General features: G+C 44.1%; 1 protein-coding gene across 8 annotated transcripts in view; it reads right to left on the reverse strand.

The window, feature by feature from the left end:
- Positions 1 to 5665: 5665 nt before the first annotated feature.
- Positions 5666 to 24554, reverse strand: part of ANAPC1 (anaphase promoting complex subunit 1) — a 34000-nt gene continuing 15111 nt past the window's right edge. For 6 of the 8 annotated variants that reach the window (XM_085218617.1, XM_085218616.1, XM_085218614.1 and 3 more), the window contains 27 exons: positions 23329 to 23407; positions 23187 to 23223; positions 23015 to 23085; positions 22706 to 22884; positions 20830 to 21056; positions 19585 to 19703; positions 18772 to 19043; positions 18071 to 18305; positions 17052 to 17143; positions 16749 to 16883; positions 16509 to 16591; positions 16278 to 16356; positions 15643 to 15717; positions 14511 to 14587; positions 14149 to 14239; positions 14003 to 14056; positions 13569 to 13762; positions 13259 to 13345; positions 12632 to 12749; positions 11727 to 11804; positions 11234 to 11301; positions 9489 to 9624; positions 8889 to 8975; positions 8288 to 8383; positions 7786 to 7984; positions 6620 to 6754; positions 5666 to 6025 (listed from right to left, as the gene is read on the reverse strand). In XM_085218617.1, the coding sequence (XP_085074743.1) occupies positions 5910 to 6025; positions 6620 to 6754; positions 7786 to 7984; positions 8288 to 8383; positions 8889 to 8975; positions 9489 to 9624; positions 11234 to 11301; positions 11727 to 11804; positions 12632 to 12749; positions 13259 to 13345; positions 13569 to 13762; positions 14003 to 14056; positions 14149 to 14239; positions 14511 to 14587; positions 15643 to 15717; positions 16278 to 16356; positions 16509 to 16591; positions 16749 to 16883; positions 17052 to 17143; positions 18071 to 18305; positions 18772 to 19043; positions 19585 to 19703; positions 20830 to 21056; positions 22706 to 22884; positions 23015 to 23085; positions 23187 to 23223; positions 23329 to 23407 (3219 nt within the window). In that variant the 3' untranslated portion in view covers positions 5666 to 5909. The other 2 variants (XM_085218615.1, XM_085218618.1) reach the window with 2 other exon arrangements.

Below are 24554 nucleotides of genomic sequence, written 5' to 3' on the forward strand. Positions count from 1 at the left end.
CCCCAAAGCAAAGCCTGCGTGGCTGTGGGAAGGTCGCGCCGAGGGATGGCCACGAAAGCGGCCCGCAGCCGAATCCGCTGACTCATTTTTGGCTGCCTGGGGAGGTGCAGCACCTCTCGCCTCCGCCATTCTGTTCCCTGGGGTTTTCCCTCTCCCCTTGTTCGAGCAGGAGCTGAATTACCAAAAGCGCTCATCACGTGGCCCCAAGAGTGCAGACCCAGTTTCATTTACCGTAAGAGCACGGGCTCGAAAATACTCCGGTTTCCCGCAGAACAGAAGATCTGCACTCTGCTGGGAGACGCTGAAGGTAAGAGCTCGGCGCCACATTTTGGGTCCCCGCATCCCACTCACCTGAGATATTTCCTCGTGGGGAAGAAGCCCTCCGTGCCCGGCTCACGCTCCGTGAGGCTGCCGGTGCCAACCCAGTGCTGTGCTCCGGCATCCCCACGGATCTCCTGTGCTCCCGCTCCAGCCGGGGCCCTGCAGGAGGAATGCACCTGCCTTAGCAGGATAGGATGCGGGATGCCGTGCGAGGAGAGCTGCCTTCACAAAGCAACTTTCAGCAATTAACACCAGCCGGCCGGCGTGCTCCACAGGTGTGAGCAGCGGGATGCTGCGATGGATGGATTAGCAGTGCTGGAGGTTGGCTTCAGTCAGGAGGTGCGTGGAAATAACAGGGGTGGGAAGATGCAGAAGCGTCCTGCTCGCTGCACCAGGGCAGCAGCATCCCTGTCCTATGTCATATGGATCTGTCTCATCCTTCCCAAGCTGTCTGGGTTTATAGGGAGGAGCGGATCGGGGTGGTTTTCCCACGGCTGCTGGCCAGCTACAACCATTGGGAAGCATGCGGGGTTTTTCCCATCAGAAAGTGGCTTCATTATGGGAAACTGTGGGCCGGGACTGCCCAACTGGGAGCAAGAGGCAGAAATGGGGATGGGAATCGGGCAAAGGCTTTTAGTTTTTCAAATCCAGTGGGAAAACTCCCACGTGGAGTGAAGGCAGAGGCCCTAGGAAACCCTGGGAAAGGTCTCGCTTCCGAGAGTTTGCAGCAAAACCCTGAGAAGGAGATAGGGACAGAGGCCCTGCGTGTCCCCCAGGGTGGCAGAGATGGCCCCAGGGACAGCTGGAGGGCTGGACCCAGGCTCCCATTGCAGGGCGAGTGCAGCCCCATGCAATAGCTTTTGCCAGCACCACTCCTTCCTTATTTAAAGAGCGAGTCATATTTTCTGCCATTCCAAATAAGACCTATTAAAAGGCCAGGAGCAGAGGGGAGGAAAAGTTGCTGAGATCAGAGTTTGTATGGATAAATGGATTTCTTTAAAAAAAGTACAGAAGAGGAAAAAAGAAAATAAAGAAGAAATGCCAACCCCGTGCTACCTCCAGGCAGGAGGAGCCCAGCACTCCACTTTGGGTGCATGTGTTGTTGGCCATCAGCCCAACGAGCTGTGCACACCATGAGCTTTGGCTCTCGGTGGCTGCAGGGATGTGCACTTGCTGCCCAGGCAGCTCCACGGCTGCTGCAGCACCCGAGAAGGAAAAAGGGAGTGAGAGGAGTTAGTTAGCTCCCTCCCTGATAATGGCTTCAAGATGTGGCTGCCGGAGCCTCGCACTGGAAGTGCCGTGCTGCTTCATGGCCAGCTTGGCTGCTGCTCGAGGGACAGAGGGAAAGCCCCAGGGTGATCCTGGGAGCTGCTGCCAGAGGTGTCCAAGTACAGCACCTTCTGTGCCCTAATATCATCCCAGAAAGATGGGAGGTGCAAGCGGTCACCCCCACTAGCATCACTGGTGCATCCTGTGGACAGCAGCAGCATGGAATGCTGGGAGGGCAGCAGCCTCCCATCCCTTCCAAGTTTGGGCCGGTTCCATGGGATTTCTCAAGAAAAAGTGAATTTTCACTTTTAGGGATAAAAGGTGCCTCTGTGGGCATGAGGAGGCAGAGCAGCACGTGGGGATGGGCTGAGCAATACTCAGCCTGCGCCCAAGAGCCTCCCACCCCAAACATCACAACAAAAAGTGAAGCAAAAGCCTTGCTTTCATCATGGGCTACGTGGAAAAAAACTGCTTTTCTGGCAGAACTTCTGGAGCCGTTTAGGCAGAAAGCCCTGCGCTCCTCCACTGTGCAGGGGTGTGCTTTGTTGGGAGCTTAATGAGGAGATGGAGATTTCAGCTAAGAGGAGATGGTTAGGTTTCTGGGGTGGGGTTTTCTCATTTTTCTTCGACTTTTTGGGAAGAAAAAAGAAGAAGCTGGTGGAAAGCTTGCAGCCAGGGAGTGCTGGCAGTGCGCCCGGGGTGCAGCAGGAGGTGGGAGAACGCTGTGCTGCGCGGAGGGAAGAAATAAAACAGGACCTGGAGAAGAGAATTTGGAGAAGAGGAAAACCAAAAGAAGAAAACATGGGGAAAGAAATGAAATTAAAAAAAAAAAAAAAAAGAGGGTGCATTACTGCCCCTCATGGTGGCCAAAATGCCACGGGTGCCCGGTGTGCCAGCACCTGCCTGCTCGCGGCGCACGAAGCAAGGCGCTCAGTCACAGCTAAACCATGAAAGAAAAACCACAGCAACCTGAAGAGCTTCTGAGTCACTCCCCGGCCGCCGTGCTGGGACATTCCTCCTGATCTCACTGGCACACATGGGTGGCTCCGGAGCACAGTGGCACTTGGGGCACCGGCACAGCATGCTGGAGTATTTGTACTCCCTCCTGCTCTTTTCCCTTCTCTCTCATGGAGCGATTCCCCCAATTTCTGTCCCTCTGAGTGATTTCCCCCTCTTCCACCAATGTGGTGAGGAGCGGGGTGGCAGCGGGGTCAGGCAGCGATGCCGACAGAGGTCACTGTTGCTGAAGAACCGCCAGGGCAATGGCGCGCCACCCAAAAAGGGGAACTCTGGGGGGAAGGAGGCATCGATTGGGCCGGGCAGGTTTTAAAAAGGAACCTGCTGCAGTGGGGATGGGCGCAGGAAGGCAGGAGGGGAGAGCCAAGGGGAAAGCAGTGCTCTGGGGCAAGCACGTGATGGCACTGGGTGACACCAAGGGTTGGGGACGCTGCGTTCTGCTCTGTCGCCGTGCAGGGATTGAGATGTGAGTAAAGCAAAGGCAGCCAGCACACAGCTGGTCGGGGCGAGGAACATCCCCGTCGTTGCCCAAAGCCCACGCACAAGGGCTGGTGGGTGCAGCATAACCCCCCTGGGCACCACAGGTGTCAGCCCACAGCTCGAGACCACGCTCCTGGTCCTGCCAGATGCGAGATGCAGTCAGAAGGGCCCCAGCTGCCCCAACACGTCCCTCCACGATCATCTATCTCCACAACACCCACTGAGCAGAGCGCTTGCAATTTCACCACACAGCACTCAAAAGTATCTTCATCCCGTGCCGAGGGCAGAGCCCAGCCCAAGCATCACACAGCAACACCAGAAGTATAAAAACTTTTTTGCAGCTGAACTCGCAGCAGAAAAACGGGTGCAAGTGCAATAGAAACGCCTAGCAGATAAAGTAGCCACGCTCAGCATTTTTAGTGTCTCACAAAGCCAGCAAGCAGCACCTTACCCTGGGCGGCCGGGGGAGCGGGCACTGAGAGGAGCGCGGGCTGCGCGTGGCCGGGAGCGAAGGCCGCTGTTCGTAACGGGCGCCAGAGCTGCTGAGCTGAAACTCCCCCCGCGCTCTGCCCAGATCATTGGTCCAGGTCGCGGCGGTGGCTGCTTTCAAATTCTGTTAAAAGCTTAAAAAGGAAACAGGAAGCCTCTCGGCTTCGCGCAGCTCGCACACACGCACACCCACGCGCCCGCCTTCCTGCAGGCAGCTCCCGGCTGCGCTGCCGGCACCGCGCTGGACGCGCCAACATCTGCACTCCACAGCTCCTTCCTCAGCTGAGCTCCCAAATCTTTGCTTTTTGGGTTCGGTGCAGCAGGACCAGCAGCTGCCAGCCCTGCGCAGTACCCTCTCACAGGCACCTATCAGACTTGTGTAAACCCAGAAGAGGATGTCAGCCTCCCCCAGACAGGAGCACATAAGGCAGAACCAAAACCAGGCAGCGGCTCCCAGAGCTTTCCCTTCCCAGGTCAGCAGTCAGCCCGTGCGTTTAAGGTTTCAAAACCACCTCGAGTTTTCTGCACAGCTTGTGCTTGGCACATTTACCCATTCGTGGAAGTTTCGCCCCTTCCCAGGTGGCTCAGGTGGAGGCCATCTGGGAGGGGATAGAGTCAGCCTGAAGCCCAGAGGTTTATTTAACTCACACACCAAAGGAGGTGCCTGTGGAATAGGTGGGTCTTGGTTTTCTTTTTACAGAACTAAAACCTAACATGTCTGGCTTCAGCTGCCATTGAGTCACTGCCAGGTGCTCCCCTCTCTCCCAAATGCAGATCCTCCATCTCCTCACGCACTCCAGGCAGGAACTTCCTTCAGGTCACATCTGATTTCCTGCAGCACACACTGCTCCACCCACTGATCAGGCTCGTCTTCTTCTGTAGCCCCTGCTCTGACCCAGAGCCAGCTGCAGGAGCTGGAGGACAGGCAGCCCAGGTCACTGGGAGAAGCTCAAGGGCAGCTATTCCGAGTTCTGTGCTTTGTCCATCACATCAGTTAACCTCCCTTGGAACAGAACACTGACTTTCCTGTGATAGGTGCTCAAAGTTCCAAACAGCTTTAAAAAATGAGGGGAAGGAGATGGGATTTGTCATGGGCTCAACATCGCTGGAACGCAACTCTTCGCTTCAGGACATCTTAAAACCACTGAAACCTCAGTTACTACACAAGGGTTCTTTAGAAAAAAAAAATTACAAATTACTTTTAAGTGTTCTTACACCTTTTGCTTTCTTCATAATCACTCTTAGTTGTCTTCATCCATTTCTCCCCTCCCTAAGGCCCTCTGGCTGCCCTAGGTCAGGGTTTGGAGAAAAGGGGATCAAGGTCACTGCAGAATGAGATCAAACTTCAAATTTCAGAATATGCAAGCCCAACCACTTGGCTCCGGCTGCTCTTCTAGAAGTAATCATTCAACCTCTGGCTGCTTTTATTGGAGTAACTCCACCTGTTTTATGAAAAATTAAGTGTATTGCCTGCCCAGAACAAATAGAGCCAGCCGCACTCCAAGTTCAATGAGCTGGAGAAATACATCAGGAATTGTAGCAGAGATGAAGGAAACACAAACGAATGCCCAATTATTTAAATTGTCTGTAAGTAGTTTCAGTTCTTGCCCAGACATAACGTAACATAGTGGAGGCAGGTGTTTTCTCAGCAGCAACTGACTAATTGCAGAACAAAGGTTACAAAAGGAAAGAGATGTAAACAGTGCAGTATTGAGTGTATTGTGGACAAGTTGGAGCAAAACAGTTCAGACCCAAAGAAACCTTATGCTTACAGAAGAGATCTACTGTAGGCTCTGTAAGAGGGAAAAAATGGCATGAATGAGACTGAAGGATCACGTCAGTTCTTGAAAAGCATACTCGGCAAGATGCAAGCAGCACGGCACGTGGCTTGCTTTCCCTTCCAACCTGAGCCCCAAGAGGAAAAGCAAGTCTGGCATCTTCTGGGCTGCTCATCTCCTGACATCTACAGGACCTCACGGAAGCAGATTATGATGCACTGCAAGCAAGGAAGCTACAAAAACAAGGAGGTTACATGGTTCCAGCAAGGTCTTCTCAGAACTCAGCACAAAGTATGTACTTGAAAACAATCTTTAGTTATGAAAGTAAATTTATTATTTGTTCACTTTTACACAATTCCTTATTCTCGTAACAATTTATATGCAACTCCTGGTCACAGTTATCACAAGGGGCAAGACTGAAGTTTGTTGTTTGTGAAGTTCCAAAAGAAAGTACATTTTTACCTGGATGTTTTTGAACAGCATGGAACAACACTGGCTCTGTCGCTCAGTAACCTCATGTAAAATGAGCACAATGCAGAATTCCATGCCAGAACACTACAGCACCATGGACTGGGGATTTTTAAGCAACACAGGAGCAAGCCTTAGTAATGCACGAACCAGCACATTCCACTGCTTGAACTTCAACAGCATCTCGGAGAAGTTGGTGATTCCTGGAGAGATGACAAAGCAAGAAAACAATCACCTACTGGTGTAACACTTGCACAAGAATGGAACTATCAAGAGAGAGAAGTGCCAGCGTTCAGGGAGAATTTCTGGACAAACCCCACCAATTTTGCTGCAATGCCTGTTAAAAAGTAAGTCCTTGTAACAGAATTTTAAGACATCTCTGTCTCTGGATCTCCAATCAGATCGCCAATAGAAATCTAAAAGGGAATGCTATCACTGTGACTAGGGACTTACAGGAAAGACTTAAGGACACTTAAGATACAGCTAGCCTAATAAAAGGAATGCTTGCTCCTGCCATAGGCCACCTCATCTAGTTCTGCTGCCTGTGAGGATATAATTTCCTGCAGGTCTGGAGAAAGCCAGGACTTCCATAGCGGATAATGCTGGCGTCTCTGGTCCTGCACCAAGTCTTTAACTTCTGTGCCCAGTTTCAAGGCAATTAACAAAGAATAAAAATTGATGTTAATGGCTTTCAGAGAAGCACAGCACATAATGGAGAAGTATGCACTTAGTCCAGCATACAAGATCAAACTCAAACACATGCATCCATCCAAATTCAGCATGTACTCCAGCCTTACCTTCCAGGCCTCCAGCTGCCAGCTGACCAGGCAATGGGACAGAGTGGTAAACAAGGAAGCATGCCAGCATGTTCTGCTGGGATTCATCTTTAAGCTGCCTGCTTAAGTAGGAACGCAGGCAGACATCTCCTCCAGCTGCAATGTATGAGACACATTGATGAAATTTAGGGAGCATGTGACGATGGAAGAAAAGGTGAGACATAACAGCAGACCACCAGGAAGAGCCTGCTGAAAAGTCTCCATCTCCCCATAGGAGGTGGGCTAAGGATGTTCTTTAAAAACCTCGGTCCTTCTGTTACATTACCCTACACCTTGTTTTCTGCTGTGCTCATCCCCCACTCTTGCTCTAGCTAATTATCTTAACAAACCTTAGGGAAATTTTCCCTAAGGTAGCATAAAATCTTCTAAGTTAGTAAAACCTTCCACACACTATGGCCATCATACTTAATTCAGTGGATGCTTCACTCCAAACATACTAAACACTAAGAAAACTCAGATGGGGCGACCAACCTTCAGTTTTGGCACCACAACCATACATGAGGAGATAACATTCATGCATATACAAACACAGAAGTACTCAAACAGAACAAAAATCAATAGTACAAACACCATATTACTAGTTTCCTGCTAAAAGGGAGTACGTAACGATGGTTTCTGGAGACTTTCCAATTGCAGTATCATTAGGTGGTCAGAGAACACTCCAGCATTTGTATTTTCGGTGTTAATATTTGAGAGATTAAAGCCTCAAAAAAAAAAAAAAGAACAACTATTTTGCTGGAGCTTATCGATTGCACTCTATCAGAGAAACAGACTACATTAACCCAGTTTTTCCCTGACAGACTTCCAGCATGTTGAAGAAAGTCTAAGCAGTAAGCTGGTAGGCAAGATATGAAAGCAGCAGTCATACATGAGCAGGACTTCAAACCTCTGCATAAACTGCATTGTTGAAGAATTTCCTTCAATTGTAAAACCCATCCTTTGTGTCTCAGCTAAGTGATATATGATCCCTAGGCTAAAATACATGGCAACAAGTTGTATGCTATTCATTGCCTTCTCTTCAGTTACCATTTTTCAGTACTTTTAGGCAAAAGTCAACCTTAATGAGCAAGATGAGGATAACACTGAATCGTGACCACAGCTGTAGGTTTAAAGTCAGTTCTCCATACCTTGAAGCCACTGATCCAGAGCTTTATCAATAGTGCACTTCATCACAGGCAGAAATTCAGAGTTCATGAAGAGTCCTCTGTTTGGATTCCTGCTCATCCTCCCCTGATGACATCTAGAATTGAAGAATTCTAGCACCAGCTTTATCTGCCCCAGCTCAAATGTCTCAGACATTTCTCCTCTTTCCAATCTCCTCACAGCCTAGCAGAGGGAAACACAAAGCAACTGTGAGAACGGGAACTTAATGAAGAAAGAAAAGGAACCTTAAAAACTCCTCTCTCCAACAGGATCCCCTTCTCAGCCATCAGTGAACCTCACTGTGTAATTACAGTTTTTACAGCCTTAAACTATTTTCCAATTTGCTTTTAAAATCACCGCTCTTCCTATAAGCTCACCAATGCATCCCCCATTCTTTATTTCCACAGAAATGCATGCAATAGACATTCTTATGCCAAAGCACAGTTTAAAGAAAACAGTAACAATTAAATACAGTATTTACTTCACCTGATCTATTGCTATGTACGTGGGCAGCATCTCTGGTTTTTCTTGGGTAACACACTCATAGAGAATTGAAGAGAAAAAATCCAGCATCTCCTGTTTCTGATAAAACACACGTTTTACAGAGTGCACATTGCTCCAATTCCCTTCCACTCAAGTCAACCCATCCACTGATGCTCCACAAATTGATGACAGCTGGGCAATGCCATGCAGCTTGCTTTCCTTCTCGTGATTATTAACACTGGGTGTGACACAGCTGTATTTTACTTGCTCCCTTAGGTGACTTTGTGCAGAGAAATACAGAGCCCCTCTTCTGCAGTGACTCCACCTAAACGCTGCAGGACACTGCACAGGACTCAGGATTTGGTCAGGGCTTTCTGCAATGAACACAGCACAATCATTGGTGTATTTCTGTAGCTTAACCAACTCTGAGGTTGCATGAACAACTGAAGAGTTAGTGCTACTTTGCACCTTTGCACTACAAAGCATCCCTCAGAAAACTCCCAAAGGACTGAATTTTGTTCCTCACATCTTAACAGATTTCTTTTCCACCTTTCCACCTTTGATTCATGAAAAAGGAAGCACAGTTCACATGTACACATCATACCTGGCCCATGTTCACAGTTGGTTTGCAAAAATACTCAGCAAACAATAACAGAGCAGGATCAGATGTAAAAGCAGAAATATCTTCTGGCTACAAAATAAATTAAAATACACTCTTAAAATGAGCTTTTTGGTTTCATCACACAAGTGATATATTGATTTATACCCATCTTTTCCTTCCCAAGTACACAAGTGAGAACACTGCAACATCTAAAAAGCACATCATGGGCAGGATCTGTCTGATATTTCTGTGATGAACACACGTTTGCATTGCAGCTGCAGGCCTAAACTCCTTGCATGCCTTAGGAAAGCCACCAGACTTCTCCCTCAAGCAAAACAAGTGACTTCAGTACTCATAACCTGGTGGCAGTGCTACCTGCTGGAAATAACACAGCCCAAACCTGCTGTGCTCCCCTTTGTCTTTCCAGAGGTGGCACTCTCAGTTCCTCACAGCTTGTCCTTGGACACTCCCCTTACGTGACATCACTTTACAGCCAGATCTCTTTTTAACAAAGTTTTACCAGCTTCCACCTCTACGTGCCATACTGTCTGCATAAGAGAGTCTCCATGCTGCTCTGCATAAGAACCAGTATGGCAGTGATACCTTGAATGACCGAGCTTCATTTCCATGAGTGATGGTCTGTGCTGAGAAACTGCGCCAGCCCATGGGATCCTCCTTGTAGGAGAGCTGCCCAGCTCTCAGCTTCACATATAAGACACCACCCTTTGAAAGAATTGATCTGAAATAACAACAGCAGTGCTTACTTTACATTGGCAGACGCACGCAGTGAGGCCTGCAAAATAAACATGAGCTCCACAGCTCATATATAATATTCCCCCACTTATACTTTGCCTTGATTATTTAAACTTAGACAAACAGAAATGTTGGCATCTTTAAGGGCAGGCTGCTATTAAATGCTGATGTGGATGCAGGCAATAGTGATGAAAACAGGGTAAGCTCTGCTAATACAAGGAATGTAACTTCCTGGAGCAGGTTTTTGTCCAGCACCAAGGAAAACCACGCAAGCTGGCAGCCACAGCTTTAAAAGCATGCTGTGATTCTGAGCAAGTCCTCCTTCAATGTAAAATAAACAGGAAAAAAAAACACAACACAACCATTCTTCCCCATCCCTGACCAAGCCTACAAATAAAAGCATATAGCAGTTCAAAAATTACAAAACCTACAAAAAGTTGCAAAGCAGCAGCATGTTTACATGATTCAGAGTGTAGGCACTGGCATCTCTAAAACAACTAAGTTCTCCATATTGAAAGTAACTACTTAGCATAACATTACAGCAGCACTTCTGCTAAGGCAGGAAAAAAAATTTTTCATGTATGTTTTTACCTTCAAAACAATGCCAGCCAGGTCCCTGACATTTGAAAGGGCTGGGGACAAGACAGTGTAATTGGTGTTGTGACAAGAGGTGGCAGAGTCAAAGCATCTGGAGTCCCAGAGAGCAGACAGAGCCAAAAGGCAGCAAGCCTCAGCCACCCGTGCTGCTTCATGCTGTGGCAGTACTGGCAGGCTCTTCTGGGGCAAACAAGCACTGAAGTGTGAGCAGTCTGTGCAGAAGGACAAAGCCGTGCTCTGCCGGCTCTGGTGCAGCAGATGACTCAGGACGTGTCTGCTGATCTGGAGGACTCTGCACTCTGCATCAGTTCTGTTTGTTATCACTAAAGGCACGGACAAACAGCCACAGCATTGTAATGCCTAACTTAATCTCAATGGTGGCATTTCATGTAACTAGAACAACTATGCTGCTGCTGAAAGATGCAGCTGGCTTCTTTTACACTACTCACGGTGACAAGTAACACTGTAGGTTGCTAAAAGCACTAAGAGAGAATGATTTTACTCACAGATACTGTGATTCCGGTAAGATTTCTGTTTTTCACAGTTGCCCAATGGAGAGTTAAAAATGCAGTAAGCATTGTATACTTCACGTAACATCAGAGAAATTGTATTTCACAAAGCGGTAACTGCTGGCTAATTACTGTATCAACAGCCTGGGAAACATGACATCACTACAACTCAAAACTAAACTAAAACCATGAGATTCAGATGGTTTCTGGTGCTGCTAAAATCCCGCTACCAATATCTGTGGTTTTTACTATCAGGTTTTCCCCTGACCTGTTTTTGCATGAATTATTCTCATCAACAGGTGAAACCAACTACGCAGTTTCTTTCTTCACTTTAAAGCACTGTCAAATGCACAACAGCAAACTGATCAAAACCAGACTACTTTGCAAACCGTAGGTGTTACAAGTATGGGAGTTTGTTGGTTTTTATTTTTTATTTTGAAAAAATACCACAAGGCTATTATTCATTTAAGCACTACAAATAATACTTACTTGAGATGATTTGTTTCATTGCTTAAATCTATTAGAAGTTCCCAGTACCGTGGTCCCTTCACTCTGATCTGTTGATGTAAGCATTTTTATTATTAAGTATAACCAGAAATGTAAGAGTTAGGGTTTTCTATGTAAGCCTAAAGCTCCCTCTGCCCTTACAAGGGAAAGCAACCTCTTATCATGCTACCCACTCTGAAAACATGAAGGAGGGCCTAGCTTTGTCCCTCCTGCACGAAGCTTTTGGCACAGGGAAATCCCTGCTACATCAGATCTTGAAAGTGTGACAGCCAAGACCAAAGAGAAGCACGTGCCACGAGACAGCACGTGCACTTCATAGTGACAACTGTCTTCAGAGCCACTGCTACAGGACAGCATTGTTCAGAACTTGGCTAGTGTTGGACACTGGATCAAAGAAACTTCACCAGCTGCTCCTGCACCGCGGGCAGCACAAAAGCCAACTGATTACGTTCCCCATCAAACACATTTCTTTTACCTGCTTCAATAAGTGAAGCTCTGGAAGAAGCGTGGGTGCCATCATTTCCTCGGTGGTTTCTGCATACCACTGTGTGCCCTTCAAAATGCCATCAGGATTCACAAATTACTAAAGCTCACTTTCATGTGAAAAGAAAGAAAATGTGCTTCTCACAACACAGTTGCAGAGGTCAGTCAGTTTCTGTTGTTGAACTCTGAGTAAACACATAGCTTAGCATTGCCTTCAACATTACAAGACATAAGGCTGAACTAGAGAGATACTTCTCATGGAAGCATCACCACACAGGAGGCACACAGCTGAAATCCAAAAGCTTGAGAAGGAAGCGATAGTATGGATAGGGCTATCCTTCCCTATCTTCAGCATCTTTGCCAGACCCACAGAGGATCTGCACTGCTAAACTTCTCCCCTGAAATCTCAGCAGCTCCTTCTTTAGGTCCTTCTCAAGCACCACCCATCTCACATTAATCTATATGAGAATAAACAGTGCAGAAAGCATTCTTCCCCAGAAGGCGCATAATGTAAAGAGACACCAAGCTGCCAGTTTGAGCAGAATTAGAAGGCAGCTGTTAAACCCAGAAACAGCTCCAAACACCTCAGTGTCTTCGGAAGTTTTCTCTTAGAAAGACAAGACCTATGACTCTGGGTCAATTATTACACACTTGAAGACTTTGTGGTGCTTTTTATTTGTCCTGTATCCTCCTCTCTATGTATCATCAAAGCAAACATAACATGTGAGTGGGCTGAACACAGCCCTTCAATTATTTGCCTAAAGAATCAGGCTTATCTCCACCACAACTTGAAAACAAACCCAAGACTGCAGGCCACAACAATGAAAATAGCAGAGCTTTGGTGTATCAGAGTTTTCAGTTGCCTCCCACACCTCCTCCAACACCTTCACTCTTTACCTTGAATGTAACCTCTATCAGTGCATAACAAGGAGTGTTTGAGTCCACATCAACAGGTATTAAGAGCCTTGGATCTGCTGCCAGCACATACAAGTGTCGCAAAGCCTGAAGATGATACCTGTGTGTGGGGAAAGGAAACTCAAGACATGCAGCACAGGCACAGAACAATCCCAAATATTAAACTGCACACAGCTCAGTGACTACATACAGCTGTCAGCTGAACCGAAGTGAAATTTGGAGTGATTTAGCAGGTTCCTAAGATTTCCTTAACATGGCATGCTTCAGCTAACAAGACAGGACTTCATGAATTTTAATTAGAACAGATTAAGAATCACAGATGGACAGATTTTGCATGACTCTCTTTTTGCTGAGCAAGCTGGAACAGACAAGTCATAGTAGCACAAGCAGAGGCCTCAGGACACCTGTTTGCATTTCCTCACTGATCAATGATCAGAGCATCATCTTACTACTTCTGCTTTTTACATTTCTGCACAAGATTAGCTATATGGTGCCCATATAAACATTCTAGAGGATTTCTCTATATAATCTCAATTGTAAGGAGATTATTTAACCTGAAAGTTAAGGAAATTTAAACTTTAAAGAAACATGAACTACACAAACTCTTACCTATTGTCTGTGCTGTGAACAGGGAAGTGAGGGTATAGAGCACAAAGGAGAGCAGCAATGGAAGAATTTGAAGTGCTCAGTGAATACCTGTTGAAAAACATCTATTAGTTTTAGAGCTAACAAACACATGCCACTACCAGACATTCAATGTGTTTTGGTCTCCTGCAAGAGGGAAGGACAGTAACAAAGTGCAGACAAGGAATTTACAAGCATGTTCCCATTAAAAAAAGAAAGTAAATCATGCATTCTCGTGCTTTTGCAGGAAAGGTGGGGGGAAAAAAAAAAACGGCCTTAAGAAATGGCAAGTTACCTTCCTCCTCCCAGAAAGAGAAGTCCCAAAGCCATGTGGTGAGCCAGATGGAAGCCGTAGTTCATCTCTCCGCCGGTCTTCTTGTGCATGAAACGGCAAAGCTGAAGAACTTTCAAGTTTCCAGAGCCAGCCACCACCATTGCAAGAGACAGCAGCAAGACGCTCAGGCACGTTTCGAGATTATAGTGACCTATCTTTGTGTAGAACAGGGAAGGTGTCATTACACTTCTGTGGTCAAATGCACACTTCTGATCTGTCTAATAGGCTGTCTACCCCAGAGTTTGAAAACCACATTCCACAGAAAGAGGGAGAGTGGAGAAAACGCTGCTACATTCTGTAAGTCTGTAATACATACAAGTAAAAGGGATGGTTCTACTTGCAGTAAGGTTTCAGTGTGGGTAATCAAAGTAGAGAGAAAACCTGGAAGAACTTACTATAGAAGCTGTTGGTGCTGACAAACTTTTCAGGAAATCTGTTGCATATTTGTCCTGGAAAGGAAAGAAATGCATACTGAATAGGGATACACAGAATAAGCTATAGCTCCATGGATTCAAGGTGAAAAAAAAATCCAACCTCTTACCAAGCAGTTAAATGCTGCCTTGTTTTCTGAGCCAGCAAATCGAAATCCCAGTGACAAACATGCCCCAGCAATGATGTAGACATGAGCTTGCCTAATAAACAACACAGACAGGAATTGACTGAGCACTCCTCTTTTTTTATTAATCTGAGTATGCATCACAAGCTCTTACAATAAAAGATAAAAAAAAAAAAAAAAGAGACAGATTCTCTCCATTACAGAAAACAGAATAAATTCCCCAAATACCAAGGGAAAGACTTATTTGATCCTGATATGTCTTTAAAAGTTCAGCTGCATTTTTTCAGAAGCAGAATATTTGCAAAATATTCTTTTATCTGCAATCTCATCTTTTACAAGTTACTTACATCAGTGTTTCTAAACTCAGGTCTTCTGATGAAGGCAGCTCTGTTGCATGAAGAGGTATACTGTTCTCTCTTATGATCTATAAAAACCATCAGAGAAAAATGAATAGGGGGAACCTCTCTAAGCCCTCCAACCATCAAGGGTGCATGTGATACAAAAAAGGTCCGTTTCAAAGGAACACAAAAGTTAGCTTTTCTTTGACATGCTACTGCTCCATTGTATCGCTGATCCAGAAAGCACACTTTTGTATTCTTGCGTATCTGGCTCCTTAGGTATTTCTAAAACAATAGCATTATTATGTCAGAAGTGTGATAGTGTTCTATGAACCCAAATATCAGAGAAAACAGAACAGGATGAGATCTTGTGAGGCCAGGGAATTCATCTCCATCCTCTATTTCTGAGAGATACCATCTAATTTGTTCTTAAAAATTCCACACAACATATCCTGGAATACAGTTGATCCTCCTGTAGAGAAGTTTTGCACCCAGTTTGTTTGGTCATTGTGGAGGAAAGTTTAACCCCTTTTCCCCTCTAGCATCATTGCCATGAAGAATTCCATCCCATAATGCTAAACAGGATGTGAGCCCCCTGGTCTCCCGTAACAGTTGAAGAAACCTGCATAACCATCATCTCTGTCACATGAACAAACTTAAAATGTGTTTTGATTACACATGGGGCCAAAACCACCAGACGTCTCAGAGGATGGGAAGTCTAGCAGTCTTGGCCCAAGCCCATGCACAAAGAAAAGCCATCTTCAAGGATAGACCAGATTTGCTCAGGTTATCTTATCAAATTCCACTTTGAATGATCTCAAAGCCAGAGGTTCTGGGCTTTCCTTCTAATATCTGAGCACTCCCCCTGCAAACACCGTTTCCTTACAATATAACAGAAATTCTCATGATGCAGTTTGTGTCTGTTACATTCATCTTTTCTGCCCCTCTTCTCTGGCCTTAGTGTGATAAGTGAACAGTGCTAACTGTTAGCTCAGCCTACAGTCTCTCTTAAAACAAATCATGTTTCCCATATTAAGGAAATGCAGATTAACATATACTTTACTGTGCAACTCATATAACTGAGGAAATGTTCACTTGCACGAGTTAGCAAGGTGTAAAACTGGGAAGCATAAATACCTACTTGAGGCACATTGCTATCAACCCATTCAGTGCTGGGCATGATGTCATCCCACAAAATCAGGCACCGAGCTAAGGTCTAAGAAAGTGATAAAGGTGAGGAAGAAGAAAAAAAATACATCAATGTTAGTTCTTAATATGTTACATGCATCCAGAAATGCAGCTGCCCATTAGCAGCTCCATTGCTGTTTCTTAGCTTTCATATCAGAAATGGCAAAATAGCTTGTATTTTAGTGTGATTTAAATTCTGCTTGGAGAATAAAAAGTCACAGAATAAGCCCTTGGGAAGTCTGTAACTTTAGCTGGTAAACTGACATGAAAGCACATTATTTCTCACACAGATGCTGAAGCTTAACTGTTTTTCAACATTGAAATTAATTTGGGAAAAGCTACAAAATGATCACTTAAATGTTTAATTTACTCTATTTGAGACATATTCTTCAAATGTTTCTCACCAAATTCTGTCTCTCTGGCATAGTGTAAGAAGCAAGCAGAGACTTTTTGAAGGCATAGTTCTAGCTGACAAGTAAAAGAGCAGCTCCCTGTAGAAAGGGTTCTGCATGACAGGCATATGGAGTTTATTAAGATGTATGTTTACTATCAGTAAATAGACTGAGAAATGAAACAAAAAAATCTTACTCTCAATAAAAGGAACTCTGGTTTTACAAAGTCCAGCAAGTACATGGTATCTGGTGCTTGAAGCCAATCAGCAATGGATCTGCAGAGCACAGTAAAGGAACAGGATTTCCAGACTGTATTACAGCAACACACAAACCTGAGTGAGCTACACGAGGCAAAGCCAACATTATGGCAGCTTAAACTCCTGTCACAAGTTACAGCAAAGTGCTTGAGTAACTCCAAGGTTAATACCTGTTATTAGTCTTTAGGTAGATCATAGCAAAGGCAAGTGTGGCTCCTGGGCAAGTAACATCCACATTTATTGTGTCTCCTTCCTGTGAAAACACAAGCACATGCGTGTACACTAGTTGACTAGAAAAAGTGATGCGAGTAAAGATTCAAGGTCACTTCATTCATCGAGATACAGACTTTTGTAGATTTCTGAGCTAATAGTACTTTCCCCTCAAACAAGCAAAGAACATCATCACATACCTTAATTTGGTAACTGGGAGACTTGTGCTTCTCCCTGTGCATTCCTGCTTGGAACCGCCTGTGGCCCCCAACCATGTATTGGTAAAGCTGCTCAGGAACGTTGAGGTCTGACATACCTATCAGATTACTGCCATGCTAAAGAAGAAAAGAGAAGAAATAATAGTCAAATGTTTCCTTATATGACAAAAAAAAAAAATCATTTGGCCAAGGGAGGGTTTGATGATGAAATAATTCTCATTAGCCCTGCCCCAATATACAATGATTCTTCTACTAATTGCAGCTGAAATGAAAAGCAACGCTTACTCCCAAGCACACCATGCCCAAGGCTAGTCCAGAAGCCAGTGAATAGGACTCCCTGTCTGTGCAGTACTCCATTTCTGGTCCAGGTGGACGTCCTGAGAAAAAAAAAACAAAAACCAACTCCCAATTACACATACTCTGAAGATTGCTGAGCCTACACAAACACTGTCAGCAGAGTTCAAAAGCTGCCACTTTCTGAAAGACTGTTTCTGGTAATTTGATATGTGCAGATGTAATTTCATCTTAAAATGTATCCCATTCTCTATTTAGTAAACTGCAGCCTCTTAACTGAAGTTACACAGACATGAACAAGAACTTTACAGTTAGAAATAAAATCAGAATTACACAGAATGAGGACAATTCATCAGATCAGAACTTCACTGTTCAGAGTCAGCTCTCAAATGAAAACCTTGAGCAACAAAATCAGTAACAGAAGAATTTATGAGATGACTACTGTGCTTCCACCAACCTAGTGAGTCAAAAAGCCTGCCCTTGCAAGAGACAAGTGTTTTTCCCATCCAGTGCCTCAACACAGTGCCTATCGTGACAGAGCTACCTCACGGACAGACATGAGAAATAACAGGCATCTTGGGAAGCACCAGATCTGCTTAAGTGCTATAGAGCCAGAATTTCTGCAGGAATCTACAACATTTGGTTTAATAGGAATATGAAATTAAGGCAATCCTTCTACCAAGTCCCTCTACCTTCTACAGCTGGCCCCAGAAGCCCCAGACCAGTTCTACTCAAAGTTCCCAGATGAAGTAAGGATTTAGGTCCAGCACCAATGATTCCACATTTCCTCTGCTAAATTATTTGAGTATTCTCTACTCTACACACACAGTTCACAAGAACTTCTGTTCCTTTGAAAGCAAAAGATGAGATTTGGGAAATGTGAGGTGCCCGTTGCAGTGGCAGAGCTGTAATTAGAAGATCTCTCAACACATTCAGATCCCTGATGCACTGTGGAAATCACACAGATGTTATGACTCTCATCACCTTGTTTTTTCAATGTTAGCACCCACCTATTTCAGCCAGCAGAACCTCAGCTGTGTGCCTGTGTGCAGTGCCCTGGTAGACAAGGCCTATTCCTATCACAGCAGCCACCTGCACATTGTGGGGGACATCCAGCTCTGTTGAAGTTGGTGGTAGCAGGGCAGGTATGTGGATACTCAGAAGCCGTGTAATGGCCATATCCATCGTGCCCAGCTTGGCAGCAGAAACACCAAGCAACAGCCCAATACTTGTCATCTCATGGCCCTGAGAAAGGAAACACGTCAGCAACAAAGGAAAGCAGGTACATTCAGAAAAGAAAGGTGCCTGCCCCAGTATCAAAGACAAGTCTCACATTCTCCAATATACACAGCTGCTAAAGCTTTGCAGGCAGCTCTTCAGGAAAATGAATACTAGCTGTTATGGATGCAACTGTATTTCCCAAGTTTATGATCTTGCTATAGAAGCAAGTTTCAACCTAAATAAAAGTTCTTACACAATGAATTGCTAAACATGGCTATAATGTAGATATTTACTTTCTTGCTCTCCCAACACACAGGATGTTTTAGAAACAAAATATAAGATTAATAAAGCAGCTCTGATTTTTGCCTGCACCAAGAAAATTCCAATTTCAGTTCTCAAATATGCTGCTTTCTTTTTTAAAGCCCACTTTGTTTACAGAAATCACGTCTCAGAAGTATTTCTCTCTGCTGCTTATGAAAGAATGCCTCACCTTTGTTAAGTAGTCATGTATATTGAGTGTGGCAAGCTTTGTGAGATGTCCACTGAGACCCAGAGCCATGAGGAAGCCAGCATATTCATTTGCTTGTTCAGCATTCTTAGGCTTGTTATAGATAATCCAAGAAGAGTCTATCCGTGAAGCAGGCGCTATCTTCAGCCCAGCAGCCACTCCATTGTGAAAGCTAGCCCAGCAAGCCATGTTAGGAGGCACGTCGATATTCCCACTGTTCAGATCAACTGTAGAGTTCCTAGGAGGAGCACGGCCTGCCCATGAAATTGAAATCATTGACAGCAATTAGGTGAATCCAAACCCCTCCAGAAACTGCTCTGAATTTCAGTAGCTTGCCAAGTGAACACTGACTGCATGAAAGTCAAGCTTCTGATCTAAAGACAATCTCAGGTATCTTCAGGCACATCAGATGATGAGCACAGTACTCCAGATAAAAAGCAATGAGGACTTGCAGTGTCTGCTTTCTGTATGACCACAACACTGAACAGCAACACATCCTCAGGCAACTGCACTATTCTCTGCCTATCAGAATGTGCCTGATATAATGTCTGCACTAGAAAATAATGTTGGTCTTGGTCTTGACCATTCCAGGAGAAAATACTAGCAAGCAGCAGACTTTTTTTGTGCTATTTCTTCCCAAAGCCCACTTACACTGTGGAAGAAAGGCACACAAGGTGCTTGCAAGAAGATTGCAAGAGGTTCAAAAAAAAAAAAAAAAAAGGGTAAAAACTAAGGAACTGCACCATGTTCTGTTAAATACTGAATTTCTTCAGAAGAAAACACTGAGCAACATACCAGTTAGATTCAGCTTAGGAATGGGCAGCTGTTCTGCTGGAATAGGATGATAGGAGAACAAAGTAAACATTCCTCGCCCAACAGGCAGTGCCATGGTTCGCTGGCACAGCTGTAACAACCTGGTAAGGAGACCAAAACAAAACCCATTGCTTAATATATTCCAATAAATGAGACTACACATAACAGGCACTGGAAAGTCAGCTTTTTTTTTTTCCTGATTCAGACAGTATTATGTTTCCCCTCCTTTTTTTTTTAGTAGGTCTAACTTAAAAAACCAAAGTCTTCAGTCCTTCAAGATTAATCTCAAAGACACACTTCAACTGATACAATGTTGAAATTTGCCTGTTTCTCACTTTAAGCTAGGTGCTAGTTAAACTCACACCACAATTTAATAGCATATCAGAAGCGAGGTGAAAGGAGAAAGCAAAACAAAGTTAATTGCCGTGTGATCTTGCTATGACTAGTGATCACATCTAGTAATAACAGTGTACAGAATTAATAGTGTACTTCCAGGAATACTGACCACAATTCTCTATGATTTACTCTGGAAACACTTTCTAGACTTGTTAGATTACTCAGCTTGTTAGGTCAGACAATAAAATTTGATGCATTCCTTTAGTTTTCTGCTTCTATAGAGTGTTTTGCATGTTAACAATGCTCTGAAGATTTGTTTTTTTTCCCCCACTTTTTTATTTTGTTTTTTCAAAGACAACGCTGTTAAGATCTCTAAAACAACTGAATAAAGAAGCAGAACAGGGAGGTGACTGAACAGGCAAACAATAGCTCCAATAGGAGCTTTCAAGAGAGGGGTGAAGCAGTGAACTTGCTTTCTGTAGAATTAACTAGATCCCCTGATTTAAGACTTGCTTAGAACAGAATGAAGGGCTCTCCAGTTTTATGGAGGAGATGGACTACGCTTTATTCTTGTTCTCCACGAAGTATATTTAATATACTTTAATATTTAATAATTTTCTAACCCTAAATGCCACGTGGGGTTCAAACTAATAGACTTCCTCACATGCTGCTCCAATCCCAACAGCCGTCCAAAACAAGCTTTGCTGCATATTGAACTTCAACACTCGAATTACAAAACACAACTCTCTTCTGTGTGTCCTTCGTTCAGGTCTGCCTACTTCATTGCTGTGTTCAGACAGAAATACACCACGCTGTTTGATAAGACATACTTAAGTCAAGAATAATCATTTTTTACCTAAGTGAAAGCCTGCTAGAAACAGAATTCTTTACCGGTTTTCTTTTTCTTCTATGAAATCATGGTCACTAGCTTCTGGCATCTGCACTACATTGACACGTACAGGACGGGCACTCTGAAGGAGCCTGCGTACTTCCTGCACTCTCAAATCCTTGCTCCATATTAGTGACATGACCTCATCATTCATGTTGTTCATGCCATCCTCATCCTCTTCTGACTCAGCACCAGATGGACTATCAGAGGACAGCACTGGGCCCACAGACTGCAAGAGAAAAGAAGTCATTTTCAGCAGTGCACAAGTGTTGCTAACTATCAGAAAGCATCAAATCTAAAGCTAGAAAAAAAAAAAAAACTAGATCAAAACTAGATCTAACATAGGCTCTCCTAAGGCACACAACACCATGAGTGCAAGCAGATTAACAGCTGATGAATGAAAACTAATTTCTTCTGATAAATATGCACTAAATCTCAATACATAACTGCACCACCCATAAAGCCAGCGTCCGTTTTGAAACAGGAAACTCCACCCTGCCCTCCTGAGAAATGACAAACAATTTGGTGTTTGAAGATCACTATCCTTTTAAGGTAACATATATTCGAGGCATTGTTGTAGAGTGATAAAATCAGATTCATCATCATTTTACGATTCAGCACTGTTAGAGTTAGAAAAAGTTAACCAGCAGAAAATTAGATGCTTTTTTAATTAGTGTGCCACATCAGATTTGAATATATAGTTTTACTTTTATTCTACATGACTAAGAAAAACATTTAACTTCTCTGAAATGTAATCAGATGTCCCTGTTAAAAAAAAATCCAAGTAATTTTAACATTCCAAACTATAACTTCCAAAACTAAGATAGTTAAAATTACCTTGACCAAGATGTACCTGAGAATACAAAACTCTTTTCCTGACTTCTGAAAAAAATCACAGACTCTCTGCTATTATTCATGCAAACCATTAGTCAGCTTTCACATAGTTCTGGATTCCAGTGTCCTCAACAAATGACATTTCAGAGAGCTCTAACTCCAAGAGATGCCACTACTTCCTACCATCAGAAGATGATGCTCAAGAGAAAAAAAGACACTATTTTTCTTCAGAATGAAAATAACTAAGCCCTTTCCAAAAAAAAAAAAAAAGAAAGAAAGAAAAATATGAAAAGTGTACTTCAGAAAACAATGCAGATCTTACAGTGAAGAGGGAGACCCCAGCTATGCCAACTCAGCAAGTAGATGGACTGAAAAGTCATGGAGTGCCCTGGGCTGAAAAGGAGCTCAATGCTCATCCAGTTCCAACCCCCTGCTGTGTGCAGGTCACCAACCAGCAGCCCAGGCTGCCCAGAGCCACATCCAGCCTGGCCTTGAATGCCTGCAGGGATGGGGCATCCACAGCCTCCTTGGGCAGCCTGTTCCAGTGCCTCACCACCCTGTGTGTGAAAAACTTCCTCCTAATATCCAACCTAAACCTCCCATCTTAGTTTAAAACCATCCCCCCTTGTCCTAGCCACATAAACAGTCGTTATTCCCACTTCCTTCTCCCTGGGCCAGTGTTACAACGGCAGAGTTTCTAGATAGAGTACCAAAAAGGTAGTAGGAAGAGATTTTGGAGAGGAAGACTTAGAATCAAATTGCTCTGTAGGCAAAACTTTCGAGTACTAAGCTTCAGTGAAGTTTAAAATCTGTTTTACTGAATTTGCACAGCTATGTACGCAGTCTTCCTGGGACAGATGCTGGTTTTTATACTGAAGCTCTCACATGCATGTAAATCCCATATTGCCTTCAGTCTTGAATTCTGCACCTTCCATGCTCCATTAACCTACACTCCCTGAGCATCAGCAGATGGGGGAAGAGCTTCTGCACAGAGTGCTGTGTCCAACATTCAGTATCACGAAATCCATTTGTGCCCATACTCACAGATTTACTCTTCAGTAGGTTGCCTTCACATGCCTGTTTGGACAGATCCTGGCGCCCAATCAAGACACAAACTGCCTCTGGCCAGTCTGAGGCAGGCTGCTCTCGGCAGTAATATATTGCATCTCTGATAGGAAGAGCCACACCAAAGGGGAGAGTCTCCAGATCTCTTAAGGTGAAACCTTGAAGTTAGCAAGCATGAAAAAAAAAAAAAACTTAATCAAAATTTGATACAGTGCTTCTCATACTATGCAATTCTGATACTTATTTACAACTGTTACCATCTCACACAAAGATAAAAGTTGCTTATACCAATATTAGTCAACCAAATAATTAGCTTCTCTGCGAGGCTGGAAATAGATGTGCTGTGTCCAAAACAGCATCTGTAAAATAATGGAAAATAAAGGAGAAGCCAATAAAACCTAATCAAAAGCTTCACAGAAAGGCAAATATTCAGAATTTAACATGGTATTGGAAAACATACCGATTGTCATCCTGCTCTATTTGTTGCTTTTGTTGCCCTAGAAAAGATAAGGCCATGTTACCCCCTTGCTTTCCAAGTAAAAGGACAGCATATAACAAACAAGACAGCAGGAGATAGTGCAACAGCATTAAAGCATCATTACCTGAAGTAATTTTGTACAAATAAGGGGAAGCTTCATTAGATACAGCACTCTCATCACCAAGTATGTACAGAGCCACACTCTGGATAGGAAAGAGACACCATGATACAGAGTCACTTCATTTGCAGTTATTACTATTCTGCCTATCAAAACAAGCAGAAGGGAACTTCGGTAACTTAAACAGTGGGATGCATTTATTATGAATTTTTAAGTAAACGTAAATTCAAACAACTCAAGCCAGTAAACTTTCACGTTTTAGGTTTCTGGACTCATGTTTGGAAATAATAACCTTGCAACAACTGAATTTTCTCTAATGATTGTTGCAAAGGAAAAAAGAATCACAGAATGGCCAGGGTTGGAAGGACCTCAAGGATCATGAATCTCCAACCCCCCCACCACAGGCAGGGCCACCAACCTCTCCATTTAATACCAGACCAGGCTGCCCAGGGCCCCATCCAACCTGGCCTTGAACACCTCCAGGGATGGGGCATCCACAACCTGTCTGGGCAGCCTGTGCCAGCACTGAAAGAAAAAACTTTCAAAACAGAAAAACACGTTATTTTCCAAGACAAATTCAATGAAGCATGAGCAAGAAACATCTTCTACAAACAACATATTTCTTTTGGTTTCCTCCCCTTCTTGAGTACTGGGTAATTTGTGAAGTACTTGAGTGAAGAGCATCCACATCAGTCAGAAAAATCACAGTGATCCATCACTGCTTCCTTCTGAAATACCACCACATAGTTGGCACACCAAAGGCAAGATCACATCCAAGCAAAAACCTGCCATGATTTTCCCAAAGATATCTGACAAGCTGCATCACCAACCTGCCAGCTCTGACTTCTGCACAGAGAAGTCAGGTTCAGGCAGACAGAGTTGGTGACAGACAAGTGACAGCCTGAATGAAAGGCTCTACTGTTCTTCAGAGCTTGAGCGTAGGGTAAATTTTAAGTGAAAGCATCAGCATTTTAACAGGTTTCAGTGCTGCTGCTTCAGCCTTTCGTGCTTTGAAGGAGAGGACAGGCTGACTCCTGGCAGTTCCAATGGAAGACTCTGCAACTACTCTTGGACAGCTGGGTTCTCTTCAGCTCAACATTTCTGCTCCAAATCCTGTACTGACAGCTTTTCTTCACAAACACTTTGTGAAGAAGCCAACAAAGCTGACCAGAAGATAACATCAGCACTAATAACTACTCATGCAGTTAAATATTTATGTTGATACATGCCCA

Source organism: Meleagris gallopavo, chromosome 2 (genome assembly GCF_905368555.1).
Source record: "Meleagris gallopavo chromosome 2, MGAL_WU_HG_1.1, whole genome shotgun sequence".
NCBI classification, from domain to species: Eukaryota; Metazoa; Chordata; class Aves; order Galliformes; family Phasianidae; genus Meleagris; species Meleagris gallopavo.